Raw genomic sequence first — 16,145 nt, 5'->3', positions numbered from 1 at the left:
ACCTGAGGTCTGGAGAGGGCCAAGCAGTCATCACAGGAGGGGGGCATCCTCCAGGGAACCAGCCATCCCAACCCCAATACTAGAAAGCCAAGCAGCTGCCCTGCCCAGTCCCCACCAAACTTGAACTCTTTCTTACCCCAAACCCAGCTTGGTCCTCCCAGGTTAGGCACTGCTTGCGCTTACCCACAGCTTGAAATCAGAGATGGATCCACAATAAACTGGTCATTGGCCCTAACAGAATGAACTATGCATCAGCAAAAGAATGGGGTGGGGCGGACACAGGCATGTCACACAAGTTAAAGGTGGGCAAGATCAGACCAGGATGCCAGAACAGTCAGAAGACAGTGCTCCTGGGACAGCTGGCACAGGGCTTGTTGGGAAAGGCATGCTGGACCTGGAGCCCAGAGAGGCAGGTAGGAAGGGAAGGAAGGAGGGAGAATAGAGGGAGGGCAGGCCACCCAGGTGGGGGTGTAACAGTGGGTCAGGAGCTGATGAGCAGCTGAGTGCGGCTGCAGCAGGGGAGGAGAGAGGATGCCTGAGCCAGAGGTTATAGGGCATAATGTGCTCAGCTGACTCTCCTGGTTGCAAGTGACAGAAAAGCCAGTTCAAATGGGCTTCATCAAGAAAAGAAGCCATTGACTCACCTAGGGCCAGCTGGGCCCAGGCAACTTATTCCTCCCCATCCCTCTGGGCCAGTCTCACTCCTGAGCAGGCTGTCCCTAGGCAGCAGACCCTAGCAGCAACCTGCTCACATCCTTCCCCATTCAAGTCTCCTCCAACTATCCCAGCAGAGCACTAAAACTTTCAGATGGCCACAGGTCCATCCCTGAACCAATCACTGTCCAGGAAGACGCAGCCCCATGATTGGCTAGACCCCAATCATTAAGCATGCCATGGGCATGGACCAGAGGGAGGGAGGAGGAAGTAGGGGATGGGAGCTGGGTGAGCTGCCCACCACCAAGTTTGTTTGCTACCATGCACACATCAACATCCAAGATGCTTCAGGCCAGGGACCACATCCTACTCTCAACAGCTTTCCTAAGCAGTGTATGTACATCCTCCTGAGAAAATTAAGGCTACAAACCTAACCTCTTCCAAAGCTACATGGTGAACAGCAGTCAAGATTCCAACTCAGTTCTGCTCAGCTCTAAAGCCCAAGTTTTCCACCCAGAGAAAGACTGTCTTCTTCACTATGTCACCTACAGAGCTCACATGTTACCCAGTCAGCCACATGGCCCCAACAGAGGGGGTGAAACATCCCAGTCTGTTTTTGGACACTCACTCTGGGGCCGGCACAGAGGCAAGACCAGGACACAGGAGACTGGCTGGGAAGCAGCTACATCTCCCTAGTGATCCTGCTTGTAGGAATGGGGCAACCAAGGGAGGTGGCCAGCTGAGCAGTGGATTGTGGCACCACCAACCAAAAGCACAGCATGCCGAGGGCAGCAGGCAGCTGGACTGCAAGGGCCCATGCACTGCTGGAAGCCATGGTGAGAATACCTGGGGAAAGTCTTAAAGGCCAGACAGGGGTCCCCAAAGCAAAGCCAAAATACTCAAGGGGAAGGAGGCACCGTGGGCATGAGGTTTGAAGAGAGTGGAAAGGCCAATGCAGTAAGGTACAGGGAGCCAGGGGACAATGGGAACCGCTCAGTGTTAGGCCTCAGGCTTGCTTCGTTCCCAAGGAGATGCATTCAGCACTGACCCTGAGGCAGGCCACTGAGGACAGCATGATGACCCAGAGAGACAGCCTGGAGTGACAAGCATAAGGGCATCCTCATGCACAATGTTGTTGGCTCATCTTACAAAGCAGATGATGCCACTTCCTATTTCCCCAACTTGAGGGAGCCCACCACCAACAGTACAGAAAACCATGCCCACTGTATGGTTGACACAGGAGCATCATCCCCAGGGCAACACGCAGGTTCCTGCTCCCCTAACTCTGAGTGGGGCTGATAAGCAGGTTCACCAGAAACCCTGACAGTCCCCACCTACCCGCCCCAGACCTCACTGTTTTTGTCCTGCCACATGGGAGGGCTACAGCAGTCTAGGGACACCTACAGCTTCTGTCTGCACAACAGACCCTGCTCCTTCTGCAAGCTCCTCCCTGACTTCTTGAGGGCACTGCCATTTTCTTACAAAGCCCCCTTCACCCCACCCCCAAGCCAAGCTGGAGTGATTCTCCAGGAGTTTTCAAACTGGAAGCAAGTCAGTGAATCCATTTTTGATTATGTCCTAGCTTTCAAGAGTTCAAATCCCAGAGCTGCTACATTTCCCGCCATGTGGAAGAAGTCTGTCCACAAGCCATACAGACACACACAATGCTGAGGACAAAAAAAGAGAACAGTTTCCCTCTCAGTTCTCCCACTCCAATTTCAATCCCAAACAGTATTTTGACTCAGTGGTGAGAGGAGAAAGGTTACAAGCGAATGCAGGATGAGCTCACAACACCTGGGAGGGTGATACTTTCGGCCTTTGGTGAGAAGTGAGGCTCCTGCACTCAGTGGAAGCTTTGGCCTGTTGACCAACCTTCAAAGGGAGAACTTTAAATGCTTAAGAATAAGAAGCTCCTTTAAAATAGAGGTGAAAGTGAAATAACCATTCACAAACCTCCTCGCTCCCAGACACGCCTAAAATGTAACATGTGGCCCACATCTGCCACTGCCAGGCTGCCAGCATCCAGCAAAGGGGGAGCAGACATCACCAATTTCGGGTGCTTGCCTAGAGCCCCTCAGATTGGAAGGGAAAAATGGAGGGACACGAAAGATCACCTGACCCAATGCATTTCAGTTAACCTAAGGGAAAGAAATGCAGGTACCAGTTTCTGGTAAGCGGGGGGGGGGGGTGGGGGGGGTTGGGGGGGTGCGGGGGGAGGACAACAATGACGACGACGGGATGGGGGGTACAGACAAGAGGAAATGGGCAAGACAATCAGCTCGGACCAGACCTCCGAGTAATCAGCCATACCTCTGAGCCCGAGAGAACAGAAGTCTGGAGAACTCGGCTCCTGCCTGGGTCACAGGCACGGTCTCCTTCTACCCAGGCTCATCCAGGCAGTTACTGCAGCATCAGGAAAGGTGATGGGGACAGGAGAATCAGCAGTGCTATGGTGAGGCTCTCCTGGACTCCTAAAGGGCTCCTTAGCCCAGGACAGGGTCAGAAGCTGCAACCTAGCACCTGCACTAAGACAAGGTACCCAAGTGAGACTACAGGCAAATCAGAGTCTGCAGTTCAATCAGGAGTGGGTACTTAGAACCCTGGCTGTGATCTGACGCCATCCAAACAATCCCGTTGCTTACGCCAGACCTCATATTTCAGTTACATCCATTCTGTCATCTGGACCCAAGTCTCCCAGGCCTAGCATGACACCCACCTATTTGAAGGCGCCCAACTATTTGAAGGCGCTATCATATCAAAGAGGTGACTAAACCAGCACTCACTCAGGGATCACCGCCAGCCCACTCCCCATCCCATTCTCCCATTAACAGGACCTAATGTTTCTTGGGGGCACCCCCTCCACTCTGGGTCAGTCTGGATGGAACTAACACCATGCCAAGATTCAGGGGTGAACCAACGAACACAGCCTATTTCAATCAAAGTCCAGAGAAGGCACCGGGAAATGTCTGCTGGGCCTTCTGGGTAAGACGTGACTTCTCTTTCTGCCCCTGGATAATGGTCAGTGAGGGTGAATCCCAAAGCTGCAGGGGCTGGGGAGAAGACATCCACTATGCAAAGGCAACACAACAAAAAGCAAAACAGAGAGAGGGAGTAAAGCCAGGTCGTCACCTGAGAAGAGACCCATTTCTGGGCCTTTAAGTAACACAAGCCAATGAGCCCCTCTGCGTTTAAGCTCCTGTCATGAGTGCAGTGCCACGCTCCCTCTGGAGAAAAGGGGTTAAAAGAATTAGTAAAGGTGCTCTGCCTGCAACTATCTAACTGAACACTTGAAGGAAACAATGTGAAACAATGAGCAGAAAGGGTAAACTCTTCCTAGTTTATATACCTACACGTCAGTGTCATTCACCGCCCCCCACCCTCGCAGCTCTAAAAAGCTAGCTTGCCAACTATTTGCCTGGCACAGATGCAAGGTGCACCAAGGGGTAAAAAAAAAGTTGGGAAGTGTTTACTGGAAGTGGCTTTCAGGAGAACTGGCTTCAAGAAGGAGGACACAGGTAGCTATCTTGGGGATCACCCAGGGGAAAGCGGACGTGGCCACCACCCCACGATCCAACCCAAGCTAGGCCAGGGACCTGATGGAAAGAGGGGTCAAGAGAGCTAAGGTGGAGTAGGGGAGGCGGGAATATCCAAGTAAGGCATCGAGGGGACAAGGAGAACCAGCCCCCAGGTGTGTGCAAGCAGAGCTGCAGCCAGCTTGGGGGGCCAGGTGCCATGCGGAGCCAAATCTGACCGGATTGTGGGTAAGGGAAGGAGCTGAAGGTACAAGCAGGACAGCGGGGCCACCGGCACCTGGAGGAGGGCTGCCAGGCCACCAATGGCCTCTCGGTGTGAGCCACGGTCACGTGTAGCTGAGTTCTCCGTCAGTAACTCACCTGACTGCTGACGTTTGCACCACAGAACCCCCCATCACAGAGCCAAGGCCAGCCACCTACAAAATCACTTTGTGCACACAGTGGACAAGTGACTAGAGTCTCCACAGCAGCCATGAGGCTGACCCACCACAGGGTGTGGCCTGGAGAAAGCATCATCCTATTTTTTGGCCCTTGACGAATGAAACTCGGGAGAGGGGGGTGTCCAGGAAGGGTTTGATTTGTCACATGACCAAAAAAGGACACAGGATCCCAAGGTAGCATTTGAACAGTGTCTCCAGGGATCACAGACAGCCAGGGAATCTAAGATCAAGAGCCACCTTCTCTGTCAGGGGTGAAAAATGCCAGCCAAGAAACAAAAAGGAAAAAACACTTCACACCTTATCCTCAGCCAGTTCAAGAGAAAGCAGAAAGTATTTCAGGTACAACTTTCCTCTGGGACAAGCATAAAAACGTTGCACAGATGAATCCAGCATAAGGATCCAAATCCAGGCAGGAGAGTGGAATGTCTGCCTTGTAATCCACTGCCCTCTCTCGAGTGACATGGGAGGCAGCAGCAGGTGGCTAAGGACTGGGTGGGTAGGTTCCAACCCTAGTGTCATCCCTTCTAGCTGTGTGTCCACTGAGCCTCAGTTTCTGCACTGGTACCTGCCTCCCAGGGTTGCTGTACAGATTAAAGGTGAAAAGTGCTGGCACCTCATACCTGCTCAGTAAGCGCTGACAGCCAATTCTGAAGACCAGCCCTTTTCACGGAAGATCAACAAGCATCTGAGCACCCACTTGCTGAAGAAGTTCTGGATACCTGGGGAGTAACTCATGCTCTGCCAGCAAGGAGCTTGCAATCCCATAGAAAACGTGTTCAACAAGACCTATACTCAGCAGGAATGTAGGATTTTTAAGTTATGTACAGTGCCAGAAGGAGACTGTCTTTGATTAAAGCAGGAAAGGTTTCTGGAAAAGGGAGAGCAGTAGGGACAACAGGAGGCCCCAACCAGAGGCAGTACAAAGGGTTCGATCCTAGGTGTCACACACATACAAGTAAAGTCGGCTTCCAGGTTTAAGTAGATGCTGTTCTGACAACAAGCTATAACTTCATTTCAAAACATTACTGGATTAGGAGTAGCTTCTGTCCTTGAGTTTTCTCCAAAAACAAAAACAAGAAAACAGCTACTCAAAGTACACCTGCCATTATGTGGAAGTTCCTGAATGTTTCTGATCATAAAAATGGACCCTAACACCCAAAAAGGTTAGGACCCACTAGGCTAGAAGATTTTAAGGGGGGAAAGGTGGTAGGATGTGGGAAGGAAATAGAAATGCAAAACTTAACGTTTAAAAACACTTCACATTTAAGGTTAACCTCAGAAGATGCACTGGAGTTCAACTTTCATGCTGGGCACTGCTTATGCAGGAGGTGGGACACTGTTGTTAAGCCCATCGGCTTCTGAGCCAACCAGCACTGGGTTTGGGCCCAGAGCTTTCCCATATCCACCTCTGTGACACTGGACAGATCACTTAACCTCTGCTCTCCCCTAAAATGAAGATGGAGCATCCACTTGCAAGAGTGGTTCAGAGAACCACCAAGGATGCAAAGCACTCTACACAATACCTGGCATATAGTAAGTGCTCAGTAAACAGCAGCTCTTCATTTTACAGCCTCCAATAGATGAATCCAGGAAACTCTGTTGCAGTCCCAGGAGCACTGGAAGGCTTTTAACCCCACCTGCCTGGAAGTGGCACATCACCTGACACGACTCTTCTTTTTAGCAGCCTCCATATACAATCACAGAACCTCCAGGAACTCACAGATCAAGAATCTGAGGGCCCAGATAGAGGGCCCAGTCCTGTCTGCACGCCCACCTGGCATGGTGGCCCTGGACTCTTGAGCCAGCTCTGACGATAATCAAGAGCTCCCCTGAGTGCAACAGCACCTACCTCCCAGGAACTCCTGCCTTCCAAGTCCTAGGTTTGCCTCCGGAAGCCACACAGAGCCTACCTAACTCCAGTACTGGAAACGAGCCCCAGGCCCTTCACAGAGCCTGACACCTGCCCCCTTCCCATCCCATTGCTGAGAGGGCAAACTGTTCAAGGATTTGCTACCAACTCCTCCAAACTCTCCATTCCCCTCAGGTCAGAGACAAACCAAGAACTGACTTCCTTTTCCTTCTGAAAACTCAAATGATGGAAAAAAATGATGATTCTAGAAAGCCATTTCATGCTCTTAAGAATTCTGAACTATCTTCGAATAAGACACATGAACTGTTCCTTCTTTTAATGCACCCCAGACTATCCGTGTGCACGCTCTATGCCTGCTCCAGGTCCCTGGAGGGTTGCAGCTGGGCACCCCCAGGTCTGCACCTTTCATATCCAGTACCATAAATGCTTGCTAGAAATGTTTATTCAACTGCTGAGCCACCTTTTCCAGTTTTACCATATTTCTCCATAAACAGTGTGCATCAGTTGGTGATTGAAATGTAACTGTAGGGCTTCCCTGTAGGCGCAGTGGTTGAGAGCCCGCCTGATGATGCAGGGGACACGGGTTCGTGCCCCGGTCCGGGAAGATCCCACATGCCGCGGAGCAGCTAGGCCCGTGAGCCATGGCCGCTGAGCCTGCGCGTCCGGAGCCTGTGCTCCGCAACGGGAGAGGCCACAACAGTGAGAGGCCCGCGTACCACAAAAAAAAAAAAAAAAAAAAAAAGAAAGAAAGAAAGAAATGTAAGCGTACTGCCTCCCAAGAGCTGGAATTCACTCAGGGAGTACTTTTAAACACAGCATGCGGAATATTGGTAGGCCCTCCTTATTCAGGAAATGCTCTCCAGTTCATGGAATCCCTGTGTCAATACTTGTTCAGCGCTACTCATGTGCCTGGAGAGTGAAAAGGAGCAGTTTGAGAAGGGGCTCTGAGCATGGGCACTCACAAGGCTGGACTGAAAATGCGCTGCCTACGCAGCCGGCCACTGAGCCACAAACTCAGTCACCCAATCTGACAACCAGCTAGTGGGCCCCACAGGGACCAGGCGGACTCAGGCCAGAGCCACCACCAGGAATAAAAAGGAAAAGCACAACTTCTACTGAGAGACACAGCCCCCAGCTTCCAGAAGGTGGTTTACAGTGGGGGGGGGGGGGGCAGGAGACCCCCTGAGGCAGTCACCTAGAGGTTGGGCTGGGTTAAATCAGTTCTGGATGAACCAGAACTCCGTCTGAGAAGACACTCACATGGACACCAAAACTGAGGCAAAGTAAATACAGCTCTCCTCCTTCACCTAACTCCACGCTTGGCACCCCTGAGGGCATGTCCTACCACACGAAGCTGCATCATGAGCCCAGATGACCATGGTGCCTGTTTATATCTGTATCAGGACAAAAACCCCTTCCCATAAGCTGATCTTGGACTGTCCTCCTAGGCCTCTGTGACCTCCAGCCAGGACAACATACCCTGACAAGAGCCTCCTCTGAGGACCTCCATGAAGACCGAATGTAAAGTCCACCTTCTTCTGAGGGACAGAGTGAATCACAACAAGGTCTTACACCTGCTTCACAACCAACACTGTTACCTGCCTACTTCCCAAAGTCATAAAATGCCACACTGCTGTCCTCACACGTCCTGGCCACGACGTAAAAGAGCAAAGACAGGAAGGTTACTGAATGTGGGCAACCAGTGTGATCAGGAAGAGTCCACATGCTTAGATTTCATATCTTCTAATATACTAATGAGAATCAGAACTAATAGTCTTCCATTTTAGAACTTATAAGATTCCTCTTTTCTGCAGGATCAATGGCATTTTAAATTAACATCAAAAGTGCTGTAATCTTGAAGCAGAAAAGGAAGCTGGAACACAAGACTCATGAAAAGTTCCACATCAGCTAGCAGTTGCCACACCACAGTGTGGTCTGGCCCAGGATTCTGTGTCCCTGACAGAAACCTTAAGATGTTTCCGGGACAGGCTGTCTAATGTCATCAACCTGTAAGATCTATCACAGGTAAATCGAACCCAAGTTGTCATCTCATATAAACTTGTGTGGGAGAGAAGAGACTCCCACATCTTTTCTTACCAGCTCAAGGACGCTGCCTTCTTGGCCTCTTCTGAAGCTGCCTCTCCATGTTTGAGAGCAGTATGGTGGCGTTTAACGTTGGAAGCACTATCGCTTAATGACTTTGGCTAAGTCCCTCCCTAACTTTAGGGCAGTCACCTCACATTAAGTCAGTAGGAAACAAAGGCATCTTGTCCTCTCCTGGCCATGGGAGACACTCACTAAACAGTACTGTCATGATGTCTGCTTCTGCACCTGCAGAAAGGGGAGACTGGCTACTCACTCCACCTCCCTTTATAGGCTGTTGGGAGAAAGCAGGATACTCTGCTGCACAAAGTCAGGTAAAGCATACATCTCTGTAGAAGTGTGTTGGTGTCTGTTATTCAGAAAATTCACACAATGTACCGTGCATTAAAAGAAGAAACTTCTAGAACAACAATTCATGTTAGCCTCTGCTGCACCTTCCAGAATCTGAACCTGGATCTGGAAGGAGCTTTTGGGGCAAATACACCAGTTCCCAATCCCACTTTGCAGATGAGGAACCTGCAGTCCAGTGAAGCTAAGTGGTATCTTAACCTTCAAATTCCTAGGTGGGAAAATTATCCTTCCCGTGTCTCTCTCTGCAGAGGCCCCTTGTTCACCTCCCCTTGGCACCTGAAGTCTGCAGAACAGTGAAGAAGAAAAGTAGTTCCTGAGGTTTCCTGCTGGACAGCCCAAGAAGGAGTCTAGGGTTCAGTCAGTTTAACCAGCACTTAGAAAGTACACCTAAGGCTTCTGCTCTAGACAGAGAAGACAAAGCCCGAACTCTGGAGAAACAATGAGTGTCCGATACAAACGGGAAACTAATCATTTGCTGATGAGATTATGCTTGGGTGGACTGACTCTGATTTCTGGGCAGGAGTAAGACAGTCCTCAACTTTATCCATAACAAAACAAGATTAAGATGGAACAAAGGCAGAGTGCACTTAAGAAAGATTTTCAACGCTCTGGGCTGCCATACACAAGAAGAGTAAGGCTTCGACTGTTCTGAAAAACCGTTAGTTGCTTTTTGAAAAGGAATGTACAGAATTTACTTTATTACTGAGTTGAGAGAAATTATTAACGCAGAGCCTGATGCTATAGATATTCAAATACTCCAGAGGCTAGAATATAGAGCAAAGAAACAACTTTCCTCTTAAGAACTCCTTTGTCAGGGAGATGGTCAGAAAGTGTTACTTTGTTATTTCCCTAAGTTTTCAGATACCTGTGGATATTAGGTCAGCTGCCTGACATTGAGTTTTCAAGCAAAAGCTAAGTTTGTTAGCATACTTGCATGCCCATAAAGGTAAGCATTACATGACACAATTCTCTGTCGCTTCTCTCAGAAGAGGTTTAATTTTAGTGTTGGCTCTTCAACACTGTCCCCATTTTTATTTTCCAGGAGCACCTTAAATATGTGTCAACTAACTATACAGAAGTGGAGTTCCTACTTGAGCAAGCCAGAAGAGAAGAACAGCTGTGTGCTGGCACCGCCTGGTTGGAGCCACCTAGCTCTCACCTGAGCCCAGGTCAATCAAGAGAAACTGCAGAAATAAGGTCACACCATCTCTGCCAGCAACCTATCCCTCCACAGCTCTGAGTTTCTATATGGGGTTTGCTCCAAGCCACACGCCTGTCAAACGGCTTATAACAATACTCAGGGATGTCACTGACAAGAGCAGCATTTAAAGGTGGCACTTTCTCCCCACTCATATTCAGAGACAATTTCCCAATTTCATCCACCACACTTATATTAGTAGGACTCTACACACACCTATCACAAGAGTCCACCCAAATAAGCCACGTGAAATGTGCATTCCATGACACGTAACACAACCGTGGGCTTGGCCTCTCTTCCTCCTGTACTCCTAGGAACCCTTTAGATTAGGGCCTTACACAACACTGGAACCCCTGAGGTCACTGCCCCACCTAATCTACAACATGGTGACTGCCCGTTAAAGCGCCTCCTGATCCCAAAGCTTTCCTAGGTGGCGTTAAGGATCAGTGCTAATATCTCAGCAACCTTTCAGACTCTCCGGAAGGCAAACAAGCACATGGAATTCAAGAAATTACACTCTGACTGATGCAAAAGTCACCAAGGCTATATATTTCAAGTCACTTGTTTTATCCTCTAATATTTCAGTCTTGGGAATTGCTGCAGCACCCGTTTCTGCAAAAATTCTGCAAGGTTTTTATATAGCTTGTGCCTACTCCACCCCCAAAGTCATAACAAAAATGTATACAATATTTCTTAAAGACAATTACCACCAAATCTATCTTAATGGGGTCTGAAGACCAGGAATGACAGAATTACTTATGATACAGAAATCAGAGTCTTACAAAAATAACTATTTCTGCCAGAATTGTACAATCCAACATGAATTATTCCCAAAATGCTAGGCTAAAGCCTACTGCTAAAAGTAATCAGCCAAACTCATGTAAAGGAAAAGCAAAAGCCCCCATAGTGACAGAAACCTAAGTTACCTAGCCAAGCCCAAGATGGTTTATTTCTTCCATCCCCAGCACATTAAAAAGTGGTTTCAATGGCCACTTCTTGGTCTCCCAGGAAATGCAGGGGCTCACTTCATACCTGGATGCTACTACATCTTCCCATTGCTCCACTGCTCCTGCCACAGGGGGAAATGACCCCTATGGCCGTAAACCACTCATAAAAAATATGAGAACACGATGAGTCTTTCCCTACACACACGGAGGGGGGCAGGGGAGATCCCTCCACAAACAGTAGCCTCCGTGGAGGAGCACCTGAGAAAGCGACACCCTGGGGTTAACCCTGATGGCCTAGGTCACAAACCAACAGGCTAGGACCCCAGGTAGGGCGTAGACAGCCGACGGAGGGCTCTGGGTGGAATGGGAGAGCAACAATCACCTTTAATTCACTACCAAAAAGCAGGGCTCTGGCTTGGTCTGAGACGTAATGAGTACTTAGGCCCAGAAAGGTAACAGAAAGAATCCCACTCTCCACAAGATCATCTTCCGTCGGCAGGGACCCCAAGAGAGACCCGGCAAAGGCATGTCCACTCTCAGAACCAAAAGGGACTCTCCGAGTGCCCTGGGCAGCTGGCTAGGTGCAAAGCAGGCCAGGGGGGTTCCCTCCGAAGCCAGGAAGGTGCTTCCAGACGGGAGGAAAGAGAAAGAGGACTTCCCTGATCACCCAGAAGACCAAGACACCGCCGGCACCGGCTTCCCCGAGTCATACCCCGGACACCAGTTGCTCCACAGCCTTCCCCCCTCCCCTCCCCCGCGCCGGGAGGGCTTCCCGGGGGTCGCGGGTCCCCCGGGAAGGGCGAGGCGGGGGAGCTCCGTCAGGAGCAGCAAGGGTCGTAGAGCTGGAGCGGGAGAGGAGAAAAAGCTCTGATCTCAGCTCCCATCTGCTCCCTCCGCCCAGGCCGCACGAAAGCCTCGGCCTCACGTACCGAGCGCCGCCGGGCTGCCCGACCAGCCCCCGGCCCGGGCCTGGGGGGCGAGAGGCCGGGATGGCAGCGGCCCTCGGGGGCAGGTGGGTGGCCGGTGGGTCCCCCGGAGCCCTGCGGGGGAGGGGCACTATGGAGGGGGAGGGTCCCGGGCCCACGCGGCCTCCACCTCAGCCCGTGCGGTGAACACTTACGTTGCTCTGGGGGTCGATGGCCTGCAGCAGCCGGTCCCTGATCTGCTGCGGAGACGGCGGAGCCGCTGTCATTGCCTGGGCGAGGCGGGGGGGAGCGGCCGGGCCAGCGGGCGGGCGGGCTGAGGCGGCGGACGGGGGTCACTCACTCGCCGGCCTCCGGGAGCGGAGCCTCATGTTCCCCGCGGCACCGGGGGAAGTGGGGGCGCGCGGGGTGGCGGAGAGGGGAGCCGGGGCCGGGGCTCAGGCCCGGGGCGCCGCCGCCACCAGAGGAGGAGGAGGAGCCGCCGGAGCCGTCGCCGCTGCTGCCGCCGCTTCGAGAACCAAACTCCAGTGAGCAGCCCCCGCGCGGAGCACTCTGGGTAACCCGCGCCGCACGCAGCGTCGGCACCACACTGAGGAGGTTGGGAGATGGGGCGGTCTGAGACGCCAAACTTGGGCGGGGCCACACGCGGGTCACGCCCCTCGTTTCTTACGCATGCGCGCGCAGGCGCATTGTTCCCTCCCGGTCAAAGGTGACGTTGGGAGGCGGTTGGGCCGGGCAACGGCCACCGCCTGGAGGCCCCGCCCCCACCCAAGCTGGGCGGGGGCCGAGGTTTCCGACGGAAACGGTCGATACGCGCCGAGTCCTTGAACCCGGGCGCTGTGGGTGGCCGCCTGAGGGCAGCGGGGCGGAGAGGACAGCGGAAGGACCCCTCCTAGGGCAGAAAAGCTTTCCCCATTCTGACGGAGGTGACGGGAGTCGCAGGTGGGAGGAGCTGCCAAGTTTTCTGAGCCCGGGGGTCCTCCTCAGCCTCTCTTATCTGCGTTCCTGGGGGTCAGTAGGCAGACGTCCACGTTGTAATTCCGTGCGCGGGTCAACTGAGGAGCCGAGGAACGCTGCCGCCCCCGCCCCTCCAGAGGTCGTGGATGCGAACCCGGGGTCGGCAGCGCCGAGGGCCAGGATCCCCAAAGCATGAGACTGCAAAGTGCCTCACGGAGGAGCCGCTACCCCAAGCTGGGAAAGCCCCAAACCATGAGCTGACACCAACGTTGCAAACCTGTGTCCACGCCAGGGTTTCTCAACCTGGGCACCAGTAACATTTGGGGCCGGATCACTGTTGTTGCAGGGCCTGTCCTGTGCATTGCAGGATGTTCAGCAGCATCCCTGGTTTCTACCCACTAGATGCCAGTAGCACCCTTTCCCCGCTGGGGACGACCAAAAATGTCTCTTGTCACTGCCAGAGGTCCCCTGGTTGGCAGAACCGACCCCTGTTGAGAATCACTCGTTTAAAAGACTCTTCTACCCTGCTTTGCGTGGAGATGCTGGAAAATTGAAGCCCTCATTCTCTGAACCTCCTTTATAAAGGAGGAAACTGAGGCCCAAGGTCACCCAGAGTTATAGGTCAAACCCAGAATTGTTAAATGTCAAGTCTAAGGGCTTCCCCCCCGCCCCCTCACTGCCTTCTTTCATTGCTGTCTCCTCTCTCTCTGGAAGCTCTGTTAAATATACGGTTATGCGAAGGGGTAGAAAAGCAGGCTGAGTGGATTATTAGCCGCAGCCTCGGAAGAAATAACTTTTTTCGTTGTTACAGGAAGGCCTAGATTTAAAACAGAGGCAGCTGATGAGAACCACATGTGCGCCTTGGATCTGTGCTACACCTGTTAGTCTTGCATTTGTCATGCTTCTGGGAAGCATTTTTATTTGCAAAAACGGCGGCTTCCGCACGTGGTTGTGGTTGCCTGCTTCTGCACGTGTGAAGTTTTACATCACACTTGTAGGAGGCAATAAATACCGGCAAAAGACTTCTCTTATTTACTCACTCTCCCTCCTAGAATGAGGTGCTTTGTGTACACGGTCCCGGTTGGAAACCAGCCCACTTGGAGATATTCTTTATCTCACTTCAGACAAGGAAAATAAACAAGCACTCCCCCAAGGATATTCCTGTCCTGCCTCCCTTTTTAATTTCTGACTCAGATATACAATATATTATTTTTTAAATCAAGGGTTACTTAGAAACAAGCAATTTGTTTCCCATGGGCCAGGTTACTTAAGAAAGATCTGGAAAGCACTCCATTTACCTACTCTTTTTAAACTAAGAAGAAACATTAAGATGACTGTGAGCTCCACAAGGGCACTGATTCCGTGTCCCCAGTAGATAGAGGAGTGCTTATTAAATATATGTGAAATAAGTGAATGAATGTCTCATCCAAACACATGGCAGCTGTATACACACACCCAGACGTACTTATGCAGTTCAGTTCCACAGATCTGGCACACAGTGGGGGCTCAATAAATATTTAATAAATGAAGTACTTCATTAGATATAAATACACATGAGGATGCACATGGGCACACACAGATTCTGTATATAGTATATGTAGTATTATTCCACATTTAACGTATATACAAAGGGTGCTTATAAAGATTAAATCAGATAGCCACTAAATGGGAGTCTTGAAAATGTTAGCAGTTCTCTTAGGTCCAGGGTAGATAATGCAGTTCACCTAGCAGACTTTTTGCTTTGAGGAAGAGATACTTGAAATGGCAAAGTTGGGGCTCGAAGTAAATCCTCTTGCTATAATGGTTCTTCCCTGGAAATATGTCCCTAAAATTATTTAGATAGCACCAGCCCCACTGTCCTGAGAGGACAAGATCTTTTGTGCTTGGAATGCCTCACCTCTTAGCAAGGTGGCCCCCAAAGAGGAAGGGAGAGGAAGTGGCTCTGACCCCTGACTTGCTCTTGCCACGGGAAGTGCCCAGCATCCTCAGCCAAGCTTGGCAGGTTGGGAGCGGACTCCTCCTCCTATCCGGACAAGCAACAGCATCACAATAGGAGGCCATGAGCAGGCCAGCTCCCACACCTGCAGCGGACCAGTGTTCAACAGTGACAGCAGGTGGTGGCGAGGAGCAACAGCAGGCATACCTGGGCAGACACACCTGAAGTGAAAAGCAGCTGTGCCCCTTTAGACACATAAACCCCTGGAGTTGGGCAACTTAAAGGAGAAGTTGTTACTGGACTTATCCCAATAAGGTATGTGAAGACTCCAATGATTAATAGGAAAATGTGTGCAAACCCACCACCCGACTTGGACCCATATGTTTGCTCTGAGTTTAACGGTCTGGTGGGAATTTTTAAAAAACACTCTTGCGTATTAACTCCTTCAGCCACATCAATGATCTGAGAAGCACCTAGAGATGGGTTTCAGAGTTCTGCGTGGCTTTGCAGCAAGTCCTGTTTCAAAGTGAAGCCAGTTTCAACTGGTTCTGAATAGCCCCTGATATGTCACTGCTTTTAGGAAGGGTTTCAAAGATAGGTGAGAGAACTCAATTTTTATCATGTCTCCAAGTGTGGGGATACAAACATGCACAAAGCCTGCTCCTGGGGAGCTAGTTTTGAAGCCAAGAACTGAAAACAAGTTAGGGGCTCATTAATACAATACCATAGTTGTACTGTCCAAGCAAAGTGTTGCAGAAGCACAAAGAGGGGAATTCTGGAGTACAGAGAAAAATGACTGACATGGAGGCAGCATTTCAACGGAGAGCGTTTCCATACATTGACACCCTCTGACTCGGCATTTCACAATTTCTAGAAATGTATCTGGAGGAAGCAATCAGATGCAGACAAATGTGTCTGTACAAGGAAGATCACAGCAGCATCATTTCTAAGGGCAAAAGACTGGAAGCTACCTATGTGTCCAGTAATCGGGGGGTATATAAATAAACTGGGAGTCAGTTCATGAAAATGAGATGGTTACGGACTAGGAGGAACCATAGGATTCTGTAATTCCATTTGGGTGGTGGTCTTGTCTTATGTAGGCAACATATAGAAATTCACCAAGCTGTATGTCACTATAGATTAAACTTCAAAAATAAATAAAAGAATATAGAGCTGGCTAGCTAGATAACCTAGCCATTATAAACCAGCATTGAATAATACAGGAAAATGCTC

General features: G+C 50.8%; 1 protein-coding gene across 1 annotated transcript in view; it reads right to left on the bottom strand.

Annotated features, from left to right (window-relative positions):
• The window catches only part of MED26 (mediator complex subunit 26), a 41,303-nt gene extending 28,775 nt beyond the window's left edge, over window positions 1-12,528 (bottom strand). The window contains exon 1 of the mRNA XM_060008105.1: window positions 12,217-12,528. Within this exon, the coding sequence (XP_059864088.1) occupies window positions 12,217-12,288 (72 nt within the window). The 5' untranslated portion in view covers window positions 12,289-12,528. The remainder of the gene's footprint in view (window positions 1-12,216) is intronic.
• Between the last annotated feature and the right edge of the window lie 3,617 nt (window positions 12,529-16,145).

Source organism: Delphinus delphis, chromosome 3 (genome assembly GCF_949987515.2).
Source record: "Delphinus delphis chromosome 3, mDelDel1.2, whole genome shotgun sequence".
Lineage (NCBI taxonomy): Eukaryota > Metazoa > Chordata > Mammalia > Artiodactyla > Delphinidae > Delphinus > Delphinus delphis.
Note: the sequence above shows the minus strand (reverse complement) of the source record. Positions and strands in the feature narration are given on the sequence as shown.